The sequence below is a fragment of the Bidens hawaiensis genome, unplaced genomic scaffold (assembly GCF_021521415.1).
Source record: "Bidens hawaiensis isolate Kalapana, Puna unplaced genomic scaffold, B.hawaiensis_p1.1 tig00076722_1, whole genome shotgun sequence".
Classification (NCBI taxonomy): Eukaryota; Viridiplantae; Streptophyta; class Magnoliopsida; order Asterales; family Asteraceae; genus Bidens; species Bidens hawaiensis.
This window is the reverse complement of record NW_027506720.1, coordinates 9,639-30,806: the sequence shown is the minus strand read 5'-3', so window position 1 is coordinate 30,806 and position 21,168 is coordinate 9,639. Positions and strand designations below refer to the sequence as shown.

Below are 21,168 nucleotides of genomic sequence, written 5' to 3'. Positions count from 1 at the left end.
ATTTTATGCATAATGTACATCTTTTTATTAATTTGTATGATTTTCTAGAATATATTGGTGTACAACTGTTTATAACATATGGACTTAACTAACGATGATTAAAAAGTAATAAAAACTGAAATGATAATTTAAAATATATTAACATCTATTATTTTTTTAGAATTTGGATGTGTTTAGAAAATATATATTTAAGAAATCAGGGTTAGTGTATTTATATGTAATATAGTTTAAAAAAAAAACTATAACGTTTAAAACCCAATAACACAATGACATTTTAAATTAAAATATGTTAACATTTTTAAAAGAAACCCAAATACCCAATAACCATTTTTAGCTTCGGCCCATCTAAACCCATATGCCATTTAACCCAATTAACAAATTAAGGTTCAGTTTTGGCCCATATTCCAACAATCCCATGAATCACGTTAGTCGTTAGGTACTTAGGTCCATCGAGCAATCAAGCAATGCTTTGTATTGTGGTCCAGGATGGTTTCGGTCACCCTATTTTCTTAGTAGTGTAGATTTATGTGTTTTCGTACGAAATTTTTATATGTAGCGTAAATTTACTTGTGTTTTCGTCCGAAAATTCTAAATCCGGTCACTCTGCTTCATGAAAATTTTTATGCGTGTTGAGTCCGGCTACCCCGATATTTTCATCTAAGCTTCGCCACTAACAGGAGCCCTACTAAAAATTTTTATGCGTGTCGAGTCCAGCTACCCCGACATTTTCATCCAAGCTTTGCCACAGATAGGAGCCCCACTGAAAATTTTTATACGTGTTGAGTCCAGCTACCTCGACATTTTTATCCAAGCTTCGCCACTGACAGGAGCCCCACTGAAAAATTTTTATACGTGTTGAGTCCAGCTACCCCGACATTTTCATCCAAGCTTTGCCACTGACAGGAGCCCTACGATCCATTTAACTATTAGCATAGATTGTTTTGCTATAATAGTTTTGTTTTGGTTATTATTATCACAACTATCATTGTATTATGAATTTTTATATATATAAGTTTTATATTTTGGAGACTCATTTTTCCTAGTTCCACAAGACATCCGAAATATTAGGAGTGGTCATGTGGCTTCGAGTTAAATATACTTGCTTTAGTCATCGACTCTTAGATATCCACTTCAACTTTTGCTTTAGTAAAGTTGAATATTTATACCTAGCACTAAATCTAACGAGTATTCATCTGCATGAGAATACGACATGAGACTTGAACTTCTAATTCTATTTAAAGAAAGCCAAATCTCAATGATGCATAGACTCATAAAAAGTCTCATCAAATGCAAAGGCTTGCACATTAAATAGTAAATTGTGCATTTCTAAAGTTGGATTTATCTAATTAGTTTTTGTTTCAACTCTTTTAAGCATGATTAAGTACATCATCATCTACAAGGCATACTAATACTGTTTTATATTAATTCTAACTATTCAATTTAAAACAAGTATCATATACACATTTGATAAACTAAGACCTAACAAGTATATAACTTTCTACTGTTTTTTGATCATAGCCTACAACCATATACGCCAACTATTATAAACACACTTAGGGGGTTTTGGTAGAGGGATTTGATTGGGGAGAAATGGAATTAGAAATATTTCTTTTGTTTGTTTTCCACTTTTCATTTCTATTTCTCTTTCTATTTCTCTAAAACTAGAGAATTCCATTTCTCTTTAATCAATTTCTCAGCAGCCTCCTCATAGCATGTCACCACCTCGTCTCCGGCCACCACCCCGTCTCCGGCCGCCACCCCGTCTCCGGCCGCCACCTCGTCTCCAAGTCTGCAACCGCCACCTCGTCTCCAAGTCTGCAACCACCACCCCGTCTCCGCCGTTCGCAATGGTGAACACAGAGATGGTAACCGGTTGTAGGTTGCAGGTGGTACGGGTGAACGGAGATTAGGGTTTCAAGTTGTGGTTCGTGGTAGGTTAGGGTTTTCAGATGGTCGGGTGATTGTGGTCGCAGGTGGGTGACAGTGGTGGTGGAAATCGGCGGTGGTTGCAGGTGGCTTCTGATTATCATCATCATCGCCACCACAACCACCACCACAAAATCTCCAAAGAGGCAGTGATGACAGATCTGAGCCTCCTTTTTCTATATCTTATGTTCCAAAAATTTGAATCTTTTTAATTTCTTGTGTACTGTGGTTGAAGAAGGGGGTTTGGTGGCGGCAGCCGGTGGTGGTGGGCTGTGGTTGAAGAAAGGGCTGTGGTGGTGGTGCTGGTGGTGTGGGGCTGTGGTGGTGGGGCTGGTGGTGGTGGTGGGGCTGTGGTGGTGGTGCTGTGGTGGTGGTGGGGCTGCGGTGGTGAGTGGTGTCAGGTTGGGTGGAGGTGGGGTTGGGTATGGTAGAGTTCTCTGTTTATTTTCTCGTGTACCAAACAAGAGAAATGATTCTCATTCTCCATACCAATTCTCTTTCTCTACAATTCCATTTCCATTTCTATTTTCTCTCCATTTCCATTCTCTGTACCAAACACCCCTTATAGTAGAGGTGTGGTAGGGGTCATCACAATAGGTCAAAATGCATAATTTGTTAACTTAGCTTTATAGCATATCGGGTTCGATTAGTTGAGTGAGCGATGCCTATATATATCTTAATATAATAAATAAATAAATAACTGGGTTGTCATTTCGTGAATCTTGGATCGTCAAATGTCAAATTCTAGTAAAATCTATGTTTTTGCTTTCCGCCTCTCTTTCTTATTAACTGACTCTTACATTACACAATAATAATGGTTATAAATAATCAATTAGTTATTAAATATCTAAATTATTCTAATATTTTTTTTAAGAAAAAAAAACCTTACAAAATCTTCATTATTTGTTATTTATAGTTTTTGAATATATATTAGTTATAGTTAAAAGATTAAAACTATAAAACCAAATTCTAATCCCCCACTTGTGGCTTAGTGGTAGGAGGCCTGGGTTCTCCAGTAGAGACTCAAGTTTGAATCTCAATTGTGTCATATTTTGGTGGATATTGGCGATAAAGGATTTGAGCTAAGCCTTGTACAAAAGTTGTCAGTTCGAATCCTGAGCCCACCCGGGTTTTCGTCCCACCGTGTGTTACGCCAGAGAGTTCTGCTCTTGTGATAACACAACGGCTGTTAAGTGTCAGTCGACGGTCTAGTTTCCCTTCGAAACGCCCAAGCCAAACTCTGAAGCCAGCGTGGGCCCGGCTAAGATAACATATTCTGGCCAGAGTGGGGCATCGAGGCTCTCCAAATTTGAAGATTGCGATAGCCTAAATATAAGAAAGTCGCCGTTATAAAAAAAACTCATACATATGCATTCATTTTTTATATTAAAACTGAAATATATTTGTTATAATTAAATAAATAAAACGATAAACCGAACTTCAAATTTTAAACTAACGAACTTTTAAAAATATGATATATAATTAAATATTTAGTTTCCATATATAATTAATGATAAGATGTTCTTGTTATAACTTATAAAAATCAAGTAACGTTGGCAACAAGTAATTTCAACCCCTCATCCCATATATATAAATAACCACTTAGGCAAATTACTATTACTATTTACTCATTGTAAAATCACAACTCACACACATCCATATTATTCGTATACATTCTGCAAAAACTTGAAGTCGACAATGGACAAACTTCCATCGCTCACCGTCGGTCATACTCGAGTCACAACACCTTCGTCTACTCCGCCAATGTTACATAATCATCGGAACAATATGTTGTGTCAAGAAAGGTAACACATTAAAGATTTAAACCCAGTTTGTTGAAACAAGTTATAAGTACTTATATGTTTTTATATATTATTACAATAATAATATTAACATTGTTACTATGTTTATGAACTCAGGTTATTATTGCCTATCAAGAAACGTTGTTTTGCTACTGCTTTCGAAGACAAGTATGATCATCAACAAGTTCAAAAGTTTATCCAAGAAGGGTATGTGTATATATAAATTATAATAACAATAATAATAATAATTATTATTATTATTATTATTATTATTCACAGTTTCTTTTAACATGTTATAAGTTAAGTTTTGATCATATACTAACACGTTGCATGTTATGAACTCAGGTTCTTGCCTATAAAGAAACGTTGTTTTGTTACATTCAAAGATGATCAAGAAGTTAAAAAGTTAACTGGAAACGCGATAATCAAGAAACCCGAAAGTGTGTTGATGGAGAAGAAAAAGAAGAGGAAGACGCCCAAGAAGATGGTGCGTGGACCGATGGTAAACAACGACTCAACCGACCAGTTGAAGCGGTTCATCACGGGTGTGATGTTCGGTCTAGACATGAAGTTGGTGATCCAGAAATCGTTGTACGAGAGCGACTTGAATACAACTCAAAACAGGTTAAACATGCCGGTTAAGCAACTGGTGACGCGCCCACACGAGTTCTTGACCGATGACGAGATGCGGTTTATTGAGGATGGTGGTAAAGATGGTATGGAGGTTAAGGTGGTGGGACCGACGATGAGGATGTACGAGAAACCGCTTAGGTTGAAGACTTGGCATATGAAGAATACCGACAACTATGTGTTGAAGACGAACTGGAACGAGTTTGTGGCTCGTAATAAGATGGTTTTGAAGGCGTATACGATGATTCAAGTTTGGTCGTTTCGTAAAGACCGAGAGTTATGCTTCGCTATTGTGCCGGTGGGGAGACCTGAAGCTGCGAAAACTGTTGTTTGATCATTGATGGCTTAACGAGTTCGTGTATTCATGTTGATGTTCTTCAGTTTCTATTTGTCTTAGATTTCGTGAATTAAATGAATGTTAATTTCATTAGTTTTGATTAGAGATTGAGATGTAATTCAGTAGATTTTTTTAACGAGTTGATACCTTTTGTTCCTATTTTGTTGTTTAATTCCAACATATTATAAAATTTAGTCATTTATGATCATGATATGATGATAGTTTACATATGATGGTTAGTTATTTCTTTAGTATTTCTTTTCATTTTGGGTACTAATATATAAAGGTGGTTTAAGTTGAAATGACCGTTTAAAAAAAAAGATATTAAAATAGGTTCGCCATATTTATCATAGCTAGCGGAGACGAATGATGACAAAAATGGTGGCGAGGGTTGTCGATGGTTCTGGTCTAATTAAAACCGTATCTAAGTTAACAAGTGTTATAACAGTGAATAGTAATTTTTTGACCCATAACTCATAAGCAAAAGATTTTGACTCAAATATTCAACATTCATACATATTGGGCTAGTAGCCTCCATACTTGATCGCTAGTGTTCTAAAAGACGTACATGATTTTTGAAACATTTGGCATCCTCATGCAGCCCGGCCCAACCCAGTTAAAAAGATTAAGCCTACAATTGTGATGGTGATCAGAATTCAAACACATGCACAATCTCATGTACTTAAAAGATTTAAGTACACCATTGACTTGAAATATTCATGAGTCAGGAGTCGTGACTTTGGCTCATTGATCATTTCCCTAAATATATCAAATGTGGTGTCTTCGAGCAAGACAAGTTTTGAAATATGGTCGGTCAACGAGCAAGGCAAGTATTAAAATAGATTATAACTCAATTCATGATTATATTTCCATTGTGCATTGTATATTAATGAAATGTGTTTTTACATTTTTTTTAAGTATTAGTACTATGTACATGATCAGTTACCAAGTCAAAATGGTGTTGATGTGTTAAATATACTACATGGGCTACAAGGAGGCTCGGTAAGTTGTATGAGCAAGTTGGCTCAAGCTTGCTCTGTTTGAGTTTTTTCCGAATGAGCTACAATTCACAACCTAGATTAGTGAGTGTGATCAGACAGTTGTTGAATACAAAGGCAATTTGATTCCTTTAATGTTTTTTCCGAATGAGTTACAATCGCTACATGAAATTTACTTTTTTATACGAACACTTTTCCAATACACTCTTTTGATTCATTTTTTACAACATACGCACAAATGGTACACACACACAATAATGCAAATTGTTTCTTAACATAAAAACAGTGAGAACTATTTGCTGTTATTATTAGTTTTGTTTTTATAAATGTTTGTTGTTATTTTTTGTTCGTGTCTACTGATTTCCAATTATTAGACGTTATAAGTATTTGTTGATCTACATCTTGTTATTATTGGGTTTTTTTTTTCCTTATGTTATAAGTATTTGGTTGCTAATTTTGATTCTTTTGTTGCTATTATTAGGGTTTTTTTTGTTATTATAAAACATTGATTATGCAGATTGATATTGTAGTTGGTATTATTTCTTGCGTTCTTATTTTTTATAGATTGATATTATTTTCTACGTTCTCATGTTAAGAATATTTTATACATGAGCATTCTCCATTAAAACGTATTAACAAGGGAAAAATTAAACATTTCATAAAAATTTTAAACACCAACTAGAGATTTCTAGGAAATTTAACGAGAAAATTAGGTTATGCAAAAAACAAAAGGTAGTAAAACCTATGTTTATAAATTCAAAACCCACTAAAATAGGGGTTCAACCCATCTGCTCCCTTCTCTGTCTCTTTTTGATTTATTCCCTATTTATTATAATTAATCCAATAACTTAAAGATCAATTTTAATATATACAACAGTAACCTTTTATATGATTATACGTTTTCCAGCTTCTCATTTCTTTTATAAAATACATTCTTATTTTCAATAGTAGGTTTGGAAGATTAACCAATGGTCATTCATAGGGCCGAATCAGAGGTAGGTCAGGCCTCGGCCGTGGCTAAGGGTTCGTTATCAGATGATGTCCAAAATTTGGGGGAAAAAAAAACAGTATATTTACGTTAAAACAAAATGATGGATAATTTTGTGCATATTTATCAATTAGGGATTGAACTATTATTTTTTTTTATATAAAACTAGCCCAATTAGTGAGACCACAACTAATTACTTAGTTAATAGTTCCGTCATGGAGTTAGAATTTAATTAATTAGTCCATAGCCTCGTTAATTAATTAATAGTTAACTCAGTGGACTTAACTCTTTACTCTTTCACCCGATAATCCACAATAAGTGTATATATCAACTGTGAAGAATTGATTACAACTTTGTTTGAAAAAATATTATGAGAACCTCTCAATTTGTTTAATTTTGTATTTATTTATTGTTACATAGCTTTATCATTGTTTAATGCTAGCACAATTATCGTCGACCTTTGTAAAAAGAAGTTATATAAAGGTCTCAGGGTTTCCCGAAATCTTGGAGATAGCCTTAGTCGTTAACTAGTGAGTGTCACCTTTGTACAATAGTATTTTTCTTATGTTTTATAAAAGTTGTAACTTTGAAGGGTGAAAATGACATTTCGTATATATGAAAGAGCTGAAATGGAAGTTTTTGCATCCAACGTGTTTGGAATTGGGAGGTGGTGCATTGACTTTTGTCTGTAGTTGTAAGTTTCGGATTCTTTTGGTTGCTAACGTACGCAATGGGGTAGATATTATATTTATATTTTATTTTATGCATTTTATACTATTAAACACCCACCCCCAGACCTGTAAACGAACCGAACGTTCAGTGAATATTCGTGAACCGTTTGGCGGGAAATTCGTTTATGTTCGCTTATTTAATAAACGAACGAACTTGAACAAAAAACTTGTGTTCGTTTAATTAAACGAACGAACATGAACATATATACCGTTCGTTCATTTATGTTCGTTTATTTATGTTCATTTATGTATTAATAAAAAATAATTACATATTATCTAGATAGATCATATGCTTAAAGGTTTTATTGTTAATTTGTGTTCATTTAGGTGTCTTCATTTAAGTTCGTTTATGTTTGTTTGTGCTCGTTTACATTTGTTCATGTATGTTTATCTATCTTTGTTTAGTTATGTTCGTTAAATTTTAAACAAACGAACACAAATGTCCCTTTTTAAATAAACGAACATGAACATAAATATTTGTTCAATTAAGTATCTGTGTTCTTTTAAAGTTAAATGAACGAGCACGAACATGCCATTTTTCATGTCCATTCAATTCGTTTACAAGCTTTCAATATTCACATTGATGATTACATCAGTCTCAATCTCTAGGCTTTTCCGATTTCAATATTCACACGAACATGCCTTTAAAAACTCTTTGGTTGTTCCCGACATCATCTCAAAATACTAGATTGTTTGTTATAAATAAAGGTTTTTTTATGCATTTTAACCCGAATTCACGGGTATGAGTCTCGTCAAGATTAAATTAAAAATTAATTACCGATTATTTTATATGAAAATCATATAAAATAGGGATATACTAAAAATTAATGTCTGATTTTAAAAAATAAAGATTTTATTTAAAAAAATAAGTGAGTCATAGGTCTCATCAAACCCATATAGATTTTTAAATGGGTTATAGCATCTTATTTATTTGTAGAACCTTTTTATCATCAAACTCTAAGTATATTATTTACTTACAAAAAATAAAATTAAAATCCAAAAAATATATATAATATTATAAACGAAACATGCTAACCTCTGTTATACGAGGGAATAAAAGCTAGTAGTAACATGTTAATAAGAGAGAATAATATAAATATTTGATCTTAAAATAGATGTGTTTGTAACATTTGAAAATGCAATACTCCCATCCAAGAACCATAAGGTTAAAAACACCTCAAACCTAGGGGTGAGCAGAAAACCGAATTAACCGAATCGAAACCGAACAAACCGAAAAGACCGAACCGAAAAAAACCGAACCGAAGCATTAACCGACGGTTAATTTTTTAGTTTTTTGAAAAACCGATTTTTCGGTTTAGGTTCGGTTATCCATTTTAAAAAAAAAACCGAACCGAACCGATTAACCCGACACGGTATGAACCAACGGATTTGCAAGATTCTAATGTGTATGTTCAACAATTAGAGACTTTGATTGAAAAGTTGGAGAACACAGAATTGGTAATAATGTTTATTTACGACGTGTTTTGACTTTTCAGTATTTACTTAAATATTAATACAATTGTACACTTTCTTTTGTAGATGTTATGACCGGAAACAAAACTCCAAAAGAATCTACCATTGACGGTGATGAATATTATGAAGATGTTGACGATTGGGTCTAAACACTTTGAAGATGACTAAGATATTGAATGAAGATTCAGACAAAACTTTTAGTGTTTTTTTATTAAGAACTTTGTTTATTTTATTTAATTTTAATTCTACTACTCAAGAAACTATGTATTTGTTTGGTTCAACATAACGCGTGCCTATTTTTGTATTTTGAATTCAATATATATGTGGTACCCTATTTTTGTGATTTTGTTTTTTTTTTTTGCAATGTCTGCATGCAATAAAAAAACCGAAAATAACCGAAACTAAAACCGAAAATAACCGAAAACCGAAGAACCGAAAACCGATTGGTTGGTATTATAATATAACCGATGACTTCGGTTTCGATTTGGGTTTCACCCAATAACTGAACCGAACCGAGCCGTGCTCACCCCTACTCAAACCTAAAAAAAAACCCATACATAAGAGTAGACAATACCAACATTGAACTTTATACTCCACTATCGTGAGTAGATTATAAATCAATTAGATTATGTATTTATCTTAACTGAATCAATCATAATATGTAACGTTTTTTAATTAACATACTTGTTAGAATCTGATGACATGATATAAAACCCTCGAGGATGAAAGTATGAAACGAGGACAAATAAAAGGCCCAAATACAAAGTGTATAACTTTTTCTACTATTCAGTCCTACCCAAATCATGGCTGTTCAAATCACATGACGCTCGTCGTTCGCTTGGAAATTGTTTGAAAAATGTTTATTCGATTTCATCTCGATTTGAAAGTGAGCCGTTCGGTTCAGTTTGCTTTGAAAGCAAGCCAAGCTCGAGCAAAGCCTTGCTTGGTTCGGTTCGGTTCGGTTCGCTTTGCTTGAATCATGTTTTATTTACTAATTATATATATATATATATATTTTTATGTACGTATATATAAAAATATACTGTTTTTTAAAGTTTTTAAATTTATCCCTTTTGTGTTGACTTCAAGGGTCAAATTTAAGCCCTAGCATTTCGTTTTATATATTTTTTCTTTTTAACTTTTAGTTTTAGACATTTTATAGTTGGAAGTTTAAACATTTTAGAGTTGAAAATCTTGAATTAATAATATTTTAGGGTTTTAGAAATTTAAAATTGAAAACTTTGTACGAAATCACGCAAAACCAAGCCGAACCAAGCCGCTCGGTTTCAAACCAAACCAAGTTCAAGCATAAAGATATCGCTCGTTTATTTAAATTCAATCTGCTTGGTTTGACTCGCTTTCAAACCAAACCAGGTATGAGCATCGATTCAGCTCAGTTTGTGAACAACCCTAATCCAAATATATATTTGGATCCAAATCATTTTCACCATTCTTTATTAGCTAATAATCTTTTGTTTGCACGTCCCATGTTTTCTTTAATCATACATCATTAAGACACCACCTTTATTATTCTAAAATTCCAAACTAAAAAGATGTGACATGTTGGATCCAAATTTTCCAAGCATCTCACACCACGCAAACTATACAATTAATGAAAACGATGGAAGATCAAGAATGCGATGTGTGGTGTAGCTTAGAGGTGCATAAGTTGATTTAAAATTTAAAACCAGTTTAGGCTCAAACCGGTTCGGTTTGGTCAACAAAAGTCAAAATTGGTTTATGATCGGTTTTGGTTCAGGTTTTGACCGGTTGTTGCCCGGGTTAGGTTCGGTTAACCGGTTTTGATGAAGAAAATTACAAACCGGTTCCGAACATATGATTTCAATCGGTTCCAAATCAGTTTCTACATAACCGTATTACGAGGGTTGTTTTACATTATTCGTTTTTAATATTTATATATATATATTTGGATTTTAATTTTATTCATTGTAAGAAAGTTAATAATTAATATACTTGAGGTTTGATGACGAGATGGTTTCACAAATAAATTATATGTTATAATCCGGTTTAAAAGATAGCTGGGTTTGGTGATACTTATTACCTGTTTATTTTCTTTATTATAAAATTGTTTCTTAATTATAAATAATATTTTTTAAAAAAAATAAAATAGGTGTTAATTTTTAGTATATTCCTATTTTATAGGATTTTCATATCAAATATTTGATGAGATGATTTTTTAATATAATGAGATGTTACAACCTGTTTAAGAGCTATCTGGGTTTGGTGAGACCTTTACCCGTGAATTCGTTTAAAAGCTATCTGGATTTGGTGACCTATGACCCGCTTATGTTTTTTACTATAAAATTATTTATTAATTATAAATAATATCTTTTTCTTTTTAAATTGGATATTAAATTTTAGTATATCCCTATTTTATATGATTTTTATATCAAATAATTGGTAAGATTAATTTTTAATTTAATGAGATGTTATAACCCGTTTAAGAGCTATTTGGTTTTGGTAATACCCATACCCATGAATTTGGGTTAAATCAATGAGAGACCTCTTTATAAAAATTAAGAAATCTGGTGGCTTCCATAAAAATGGGAAGCGACCACATCGCGACACATAGGATTTTAGGGTTTTCGTTTAGATATATATATATATATATATATAATATAAACGAAAACCCTAAAATCCTATGTGTCGTGATGTGGTTGCTCCCCCATTTTATGGAATATATATATATATATATATAAACGAAAACCCTAAAATCCTATGTGTCGCGATGTGGTCGCTCCCCCATTTTATGGAAGCCACCAGATTTCTTGATTTTTAAATGAAGGTCTCTCATTGATTTACCAAAATGCATGGGTATGGGTCTTACCAAAACCAAATAGCTCTTAAACGGGTTATAACATCTCATTAAATTAAAAATTAATCTTACAAATTATTTGATATGAAAATCCTATAAAATAGGGATATACTAAAATTTAATATTTAATTTAAAAAGAAAAAGATATTATTTATAATTAATAAACAATTTTATGGTAAAAAACATAAGCGAGTCATGGGTCACGAAATCCAGATAGCTTTTAAACGAATTCATGGATAAAAGTCTCACCAAACATAAAAGATCCTTTTTGGCTCTCTCTTTAGCCCTATGTCTCTTATCCCTAGGAGGTCTTCCTCCACTAGCAGGTTTTTTCGAAAAACTCTATTTATTCTGGTGTGGATAGCAGGCATGCCTATATTTCTTGGTTTTAATAGGACTTGTTTTTTTACCATAAAATTGTTTATTAATTATCAATAATATCTTTTTCTTTTTAAATTAAATATTAAATTTTAGTATATCCCTATTTTATAGGATTTTCATATCAAATAATTTGTAAGATTAATTTTTAATTTAATGAGATGTTATAACCCGTTTAAGAGCTATCTGATTTTGGTAAGACCCATACCCATGAATTTGGGTTAAATCAATGAGAGACCTTCATTTAAAAATCAAGAAATCTGGTGGCTTCCATAAAATGGGGGAGCGACCACATCGCGACACATAGGATTTTAGGGTTTTCGTTTATATATAAATATATATTGATGGTTGGGTAAAAGTTAGTTATTATTATATATTAATTAGTTATATTTAGGTAAATAAATGAATGAACATTGATACTTCAAGCGTTGTTATGTGTTTTCAGGACATTGGAAGCTATGGAGCTTAACGAGGATATTTTCAGGCTTGGAATGAAGATCGGGAAGTGAGAGATTGGAAGTGCACGCATCACAAGGCAGTCAAGAAAAGAAAAATAGAAAAATATGAGGTTTTACATCTTCGCGATACGCGAAGATGCAAAGAAGGGCAACTTCGCGATACGCGAAGTTGCAGGAATCCGGCCGCGACTATTTTGTCCTTCGCGATACGCGAATAAGCTTCCCTATCATCTTCGTGATACGCGAAGATGCTTATGTCGGCCAAAAATTTAGGTTTGCCTTATATAAACCCCTTAACCTCCCCATTCGGCTAATAACGACTTACAGAGGCAAAAGAGGCTGCTTAGGGCGACTTTCCACCATTCCGAAGCTTCCGGTTCATCTTGGGTTTGCATGTCATCAAAGATAACTCATTTAATCGATATGTCGATGTTCGGCTAAATCTTTTGTTCATTTTAGGCTAGGGTTTTGTGTAAATCTTCTTAAGACCAGATTTATTATGCTTCATGTTATGAACTTGATTTGACTTTATTGCTTTTATCTTGTTCAATTATTGCTTGGTTGTTTAAACAATTTGTGTTTGCGATTTTTGATTAGTACATCACTTGTTTGGTTTGTTCATCAACATTTAGGGTTAGGCTCTTGTGTCATTGAACTAATAATCATCGGTCAATGTTACTTAATTAGTTATCATAAAACATAAATTGGTAATTGTGTAGATCGAGTTCAATTGTGTCAACAATTCGGTTAGGGTATCGTTTGTCATCACAATCAAACTACTAGGTCTAATAATTACTTCGCAATAAAGACAAGTAAATCTGGGATTAAGTTAATTAGCACATTACCTAAACCTAGAATGAATACTTTTTATTAATATTGTTTACAAAGTTTTTAAGTAATTGTTTAGTTTTAATTAATCTTTTTATAAAAACCGCTTGACATCGTCTGTCCGTCTTAGTTTTATAATTAATTTAGTAATATTAAAATAACACTTTCCTTGAGTTCCTGTGAAGACGACCTTACTTACCCGTACTTATTATAGGTATTTAAGTCTTTAAATAATCGTTTTTGAGTAGACCGCGACAGCATACGTCATATATATATATATATATATATATATAAGTAACACGTCCAAATCATTTATTTATTAAATAAGATATAGCCATATCTTATAGATAACCTTGTATATATATGTAGAAGTCGACATATCGAGTTCTAATAAATTTAAAAGAAAAACCTATTAACTCTGTTAAAATTATATTTATTTTAACCGTTTTATCCCGTTTGTATGATCCAATAGGCTTGCTTCATGTAGGTCATGAAATGAATACACATTCAAGTCGAATCGAATTCATTTTTCGGTTCTTTAGCAGGGTTAGAAAACAATTCAAATTCGGAATTTAGTTACCAAGTCATGTTACAAATTTGCGCTTTTATCCTAAAGCGATTTATCTATTGGATTATATTATTATTAAGTATTATTAGTGTGAGCCCACGGGCCCACCTTAGGTCTCTATGGTTTGCATTCCGCTTCTATATATTGTAATGCATTATCAAGAAACAGAGAACCCGGTATTTTACATAGTATCAGAATATGGTAACAAGAGAAGACAAAAGTGTTTTGACTTTTGTGAATTTGTACTCTATCCGGTCTAGTTCTTATTTTGTTTCGACTAAGTATTTTTTTTATTTACCGGACTTGTGGAGGGTACAAGTGTTACCAATGGCTAGGGTTAACTTGTTTGATCCTACTCCGTGAAGTTGTACCTTGCGCCGACACTACAGCTGCTTTCTTTTGTTTTTATTCATTGCCATGGACTTCGGTCCCCCGCTCATTGGAATACGGTCCCTATCATTGCCGTCAACTTCAGTTCGCCACTCATTGGACTTCGGTCCTCTTTCGCGCCGCCTGTAGGACTACGGTTCACCGCTGCGCTGCTAGTTAGTTTTTTTTAGCCGCTACCCCACGCATATTGCACACTTATTGCAAAATTATGGATCTATCAATGAAGCCCATGGATAGTATAATCAAGCAAAGTACGGTTTCGTTGGCAAAAGTTTGGATTTCCGAGGCGATCGAAGCACGCTTTTCTTAATTATTGTTTTATGTAGTTTCTTTTCTCTGTTTTCCCAGTTTGAGCTTCTGGTTTCTTTCCGCTCCGGCTTTAGGGAGTATTGGATTATATTATTATTAAGTATTATTAGTGTGAGCCAACGGGTCCACCTTAGGTCTCTAGTGCTTGCATTCGTTCTCCATATATTGTAATGCATCATCAAGAAATAGAGAACCCGGTATTTTACCATTGTCTTACATTATCTTCATTAACCCGAACTTGATCAACCCGATTCAAAAAACCCGACCCCAATAACACTAAACCGATTCGATAAACACCGCTATTAAAAACATTCGTTTTCCATATCACATTTTTTTGAAAAAATAATAAAAACAAACGTTGTTCTATACCGTATGTATACACCATTAATTGAAACTCTGATAAGAAAAATATTACATATCACTTTTATTATAACTTCTTTTTGCCAAATTAAAAAAAATAATAATATAATGGTACCTAACGCTTACAATAAGAAACTACAAAAAAGGCAGTTCTTCGAATATAATTGCACTTTGCACTAAAATTTGTCTCGAGTAGGGCCAAAAGGTAAATAACCATAATGTATGTCATTGAACATTACTTTAAAGCTTAAAGTAAGGTGGATGCCATTCTTCTATGTTCTACTTTCCAACATAAAATAATCTTTCTTATTAATTATTATAATATAATTTTTAGATATATAATAATCATCTCTAGTATATAATTTATTTACCGTTTAAAAAATAAGCATAATTTTTTTTAAAATCTCGACATTCACACTATTTTTTACACATTATTTTACATTAACATACCATATTGGCAAATTAGTTATTCTATGATTTCTACACGTAATAGTGCTACTTGTCTATGCTTGCACACTACTTGTATACGTGTGTACACCACTTAGATCATGTATATTGGATGGAGCCATTACAAGATCGTTTTGTGTTATTGACGTCACACCACTACAACCTACATTTTTTTTAACTAAAAGAAGTGTAGTAGATGAAATTCTTTCAAATCATTACCTCATTATTACTTTTTTTATAAAAAAAAACCAAATAAGCGAGCCAATCAATCACCTTCCACCTATTCCCCCTCTTCCGACGCTTGGTGGGAAGCGCACCCCCTCCAAAAACGTCCAAAGCGCCACGGGTTGGTGTTTCCGGCGCTTTGATAGTGGGAAGCGCACCACTATAGATGGTCTTATATACCTTCCTATAAAATTCATATAAAAGTGTTAAAACCATCTACAATGCATGGCCAGAAGGGGTACAAATGCAAATTCTCTCTCATATATCTGTCCCATATGACCAACTTTTATTTTTCATTTTCTTTCTCCTCTATCTATTCTCTCTCAGACGGTTTGTTGTGGTATCGTCAAAGCCACCTCACCCATTAACACCCCGCCAAACCACAACAACCTATTTACCATACTGTCACCAAACATCTTTTAGCCCTCCGACATCATCCCCTTAACGCCCCACCCTCTTTTGTTGAATAAGGTTCACTTCAAACTCACCACATGCAACACATGCCAATATTTATTTATCTATTCTTTTATTTAAATAAAACTCAAATACCTATTTGACACTGACGTAATGCTCTAACTCGCATTTACTAATGACCATAGCACAACCTCACAATAGCTTAAATGCACTGCCATCTAACCACCAATTACTTCATCATCTAAACGCATCTCTTAAATACGCCTGTAAAATAATCTCATAGCCCCACATAAGGGTACAACAAGCAAAGGGGAATGTTTAGGCCCTAGCCATGCCTTAAAATAGCTAATGATACACCGATGACGTGTCGTAACATAATTCGCTAAAATAAACACAAGTGGGCCCCACATCAAACACGACCCTACTTCACACCTACTACGCTCCTCATCTCACAAGTTGACAATTTTTATTTTATATGTCATCAAACCATTCACAAGTCCCAAAGCGCACGTTAGCAAAAGGCTACCAGCCTACACTATCATACGCCGGAGATCCATTTTGCTAAATTAGAGCGTGGGATACACCAAACCCATGTTGATTTGATTGGGACTCGCAATTTCATAATAATCAGAAGCTAATCATTCGCAATTCAACCCGACCCGACTGCAATTCGGATTACCCAGGTGGGTTTCTGCTCAATTGCTGTGTTATTTGTCACTCTGTTTGATTTGATTTGGTTGATTTTGGTTCAATTGTGTGTGATTATGCTGATTTAATAGCTTGATTTGAGTTGGGTATTTGAAATTTATTTAGAAAAATTGAAAATTAGGGCAAAAATAAGAAACTTGATTTTAAAGATGTTACAGGTGTCCAAATTATGCACAATTTGATTTTAAAAATTTATTATTTAATCACAATTTTTTGAATTTGTTACTTTATTTGGTGAATTGAACAAGTAATTTTTTTTTTTTGGTGATTATTATGAATTTGGAGATTATATGTTAGTATGAGCTTTGAAGTATGAAGATGATAACAATTTATAAGTCTCGTCTTCTTCTTTTTTTTTTTTTTTTTGATATTTATGATTTTATATACATTTTACAGTTGAAAGTAGGGGTGTGCACAGTTCGGTTTGGGTCGGTTTTGGGCTAAAACCGAACTGAAATTCAAAACTTTGGTTTTTGCATTTTTGAAAACCTTCGGTTTTGGTTTCCAGGTGTTTCGGTTTTGCCATTTAAGCTCAAAATTTTTGAGCCGATTTTTTTTTTCCAAAATAATGAATTTGGGCCTAAATCATTTTGTTAATTAATAACTAATTGATTATTAGACATGTTGGCTAAAATAGTTAAGTTATATATTTTTTAAATTTTTATAAATTACTTAAAAAATAGATGTACCAAAACGGAACCACAAGTTCGGTTTTTACAAAACACAAAACCAAACGGGCCGGTTTTTGATTTGACTCGCTTTTTCGGTTTCATGTGCATCCCTAGCTGAAAGTATGCTGATCTTGGATAATTTGATTTGACCTTAAAAGTCAAATTTTAGCTCTTTATATTGTATGATCATTTTGTTTAGTTCATATTTGTTTTACAGGGTTGTTACCGAAACCATATAAAATGGATTCTGTTTCAACATATAACAATAATGTAATAAATCCGGAGCTAGTACGGTTTCACGAGGGTACAGCTTCCGATTCCAAGGATATAGGAGAAATAGGACTCTCCATGGAGATTTTGACCAAAGTTGACCTCGAGTTGGCATACGCATCCGAAAAGTTACTAAATTTAGAAAACCTATTATTTTATGTTTTGTCATGGGAAAATGACTTTGAAGCAATGACGGCTGATGACGTATCGGATGAGTTTGTTGAGAAGTCGTTGAAAATCGATATGTTATTTAGTTTCTTGGATTCTGAGGTCAAAGAGCTTGACGGGTCAATGGAGTTGACTCGAGTTGACCTCGTTGACGCCCGTCAAAGATTGTGTTCTTGTAAGCATCTTGGAGAATTGTTTTCGGTTGTTGAAGGGAAGCTGCATGATTCTGAAGATTCTTTGAAGAAATCGCAAGAACATGTTCTTGAGATGAAAATAAAGTTGGCTAAACTTCAAATGACATCATTAGCTTTTGACCATAATGAATGTAAGTCAACTGTTAATGTCATTTATCTTTCATTCCCAGTTTGACTTCTAAAGAATAAATACTGAAAATTCGGTTTTTGAGTTTTTGAAAACCGTTTGGTTTCAGTTTTTTTTTTTTCATTTTTGGTTCGATTCGGTTTTGGTTTTCTCGGTTTTATCATATGGGATTGAAAATTTTGGGCCAGAAAAATTGGTCTAAAATAATGATTTTGGGATAAAATATTAAGGTAACGATATTTATTAAATTCTTATAAATTACTTAAAGTTGAAAATTAAAAATTAAAAATTAAAATCCATCAATTAGCTTTGGTTTGGTTTTTTCGGTTTTGGTTTTCACAAAAACATAAACCCAAACCGCCAGTTTTTCTTTGGGTTCGGTTATTTTGGTCACAGATCAGTTTTTTCAGTTTCATGCACACCCCTAGCGTCAAAATGATGAGGTTAGGGATGTTGACTTTTCTGACATGAATGGTTGACTTAAAGTTTATCCTAAATGAAATCTTTCAAAATAAAGTTTGAGACTTTTTGTAAAAAATTAATTGCCCAGAACAGAATATTACTTATTGTGTGCATAAATGCTAGATATCATTTTTTAATTATTTTTTTATATCAAGATTCAAACATGGAAGTAAAGCCAAGGCTACAAACAGTCAACAAAGTCCATGTTCTTAGAATGCTGGAAAAATCTTTATCTCGAGAGCTCGATCTCGAGAAAAAACTAACCGAATCAAAACAAGATGAAGAAGATTTAAGGTTAAAGTTAAGGTTAACCGAACAAGTAGCATTCATCATGGAAGAAGCAGCCGAGGTTGTGTGGGGTCGGTTTCTGGAAGCCGAAAATACTGCAGTTGTTCTAATGGGCGTGTCACGAGACCTCATAAGTCAACATCAACTTATTCAATTCAATCTCAACGGTTTTAATCAAAGAGAAAATGACTTCAGAGTAAAACTTGATAACTGCATCAAGTTATTGAGTTCGAAAGACGCGTCGATAGAGAAACTTAACAGCAGAATCACACAGCTTGTTGCGGATAATCTTGAAGTGTCGGTTTTGCGTGAAAAAGCCAAATCTTTGGAAGAAAAAGTCAACGAGTCGGAGTCAAACTTAAAGAAAGCGAATGAGTCAAACTATTTATTTCAAGATCGCGTTAACGAAATGGAAAATGCTATAGAATCGTTAAAAGACGATGTTTATGCAGCAGAAAATCGGGCCGAAACAGCCGAGGCGAAAGTAGTTGAGTTGACCGAGTCAAACACCGAGTTAAACGAAGAATTAGTGTTTCTTAAAAGAAGCCATGAAACAAGTTCTAAAAAGATGAGTTTACTTGATAAACAATCACGAGATTTAGAGATTCTAGCTCAGCATGCGAAGGCGTCATCTGAAGCCGGTCAAGAACAACAAAACATGTTGTATTCCGCAATTTGGGATATGGAGACTTTAATAGATGAGTTGAAACAAAAGGTTTCGATAGCTGAAACGAAGGTTGAGAACGCTGAAGAACAGTGTTTGTTGTTGACCGATACTAACTCGGAGTTGACCAAAGAGGTTGACTTTTTAAGAGCTGAAGTTGAATCACTTGAAACCGCTTTGGCTAATGCTAATCTTGAGAAAATGAATAGCACAAAAGATATTAGTGCTAAGACAAAACTTATTATGGATACGGTCATGCAACTTGCCATAGAACGTGAACGTATAACAAAACAGGTACACTTTATAAAAACAAAAACCTATAAGATATTCTGTATTATTGATCAGCTATTTAAACAGTAAATAATAATATAATATGCAGTTACATACTCAAACCGAAGAGAAACGGATTTTAATGGAAACGCTGCAAAAGTTCATCAATGGAATATGCACAAATACGCGTCTAAAAGAAGGTATTCAACAGAAAAACGCAACATTTTCGGGTCAAGTCGCTACATTAACCGAGAAGTCAACAGAATTTATAAAGGTGGGTACTTGACTACTCGTTCATAGATTTGGCGGTTATGGTTTTTGTTGAGTTTAACATTTGGTTATTGTATAAATGCAGGATGAAGAAATACAAGTTGTGAACGATGCTTCTATACATGACCCTGAACCCGAGTCCTCCATAACTGATTCGGACCCCAGTTTGGATGATGAAGAACTGCAAGAACCGGAATCCAGAAGTAAAAAGATGCTTTTGTTTAGAGCGATCTTCGTGTTAACGCTCTCAGTGTTGGCAGCGTTCTTTATCAACTTGAAACCAGACGGTTTTGATGATAATGTAGTTTGATTTTATAGGTTCTTTTACCACATGTAACATTTGCTTTTGATTTTTTTTATTATTATTTTTTTTGTTTATTTTTTTTGTGTATGTTGATAATTGGTTTTTTGACTTTGTGCAGCTGAATGAACATTAATTTTGTACATGAGGTTTGCTTTGTTAGATGATGTAAACAGTTTATTTGTAATGATGTAAAAGGTTATTATGAGTCGAAATTATTAGTTTGCGGTATCATACCGAATATTTGTATAAACAGCAAGCCGGATTGTATTTTTGGGTTGGCCCATTCGGGCTGCTGCGAGTAACAATCCACCTATTATACAGAAATAATTAAACCATACTGCATAAACTATAGTCTAAATCAGAAATATTAATAATCCATATATACTCACATTAATCAATCAAATCTAATATCATCAACTCATTATAACAATATCTAAGACAAGAAACTAAAGAACATCAATATGAATACACGAACTCGTTAAGCCATCAAACAACACTTTTCGCAGCTTCGAGTCTCTCTACCGGCACAATAGCAAAGCATAGCTCTCGGTCTTTACGAAACGACCAAACTTGAATCACCGTATACGTCTTCAAAACCATCTTATTACGACCCACAAACTCGTTCCAGTTCGTCTTCAACACATAGCTTTCGGTATTCTTCATATGCCACATCT

General features: G+C 33.4%; 1 protein-coding gene across 1 annotated transcript; it reads left to right on the top strand.

Annotated features, from left to right (window-relative positions):
- The first annotated feature begins 17,698 nt into the window (after positions 1–17,698).
- On the top strand, positions 17,699–20,641 carry LOC143618452 (WPP domain-interacting tail-anchored protein 2-like). Its single transcript, XM_077090668.1, has 4 exons — positions 17,699–18,240; positions 18,854–19,944; positions 20,030–20,194; positions 20,276–20,641. The coding sequence occupies exons 1-4, from the start codon at positions 17,718–17,720 to the stop codon at positions 20,498–20,500; spliced, it is 2,004 nt and encodes a 667-aa protein (XP_076946783.1). The 5' UTR covers positions 17,699–17,717; the 3' UTR covers positions 20,501–20,641.
- The last annotated feature ends 527 nt before the right edge of the window (positions 20,642–21,168 follow it).

Bases quoted from the DNA above. Each gene is read 5' to 3' on its own strand.
- LOC143618452 (XM_077090668.1), top strand. From the start codon at position 17,718: ATGGATTCTGTTTCAACATATAACAATAATGTAATAAATCCGGAGCTA. The intron at 18,241-18,853 runs GTAAGTCAACTG...TTTTATATCAAG, and splicing joins AGCTTTTGACCATAATGAAT to ATTCAAACATGGAAGTAAAG. The intron at 20,195-20,275 runs GTGGGTACTTGA...GTATAAATGCAG, and splicing joins AGTCAACAGAATTTATAAAG to GATGAAGAAATACAAGTTGT.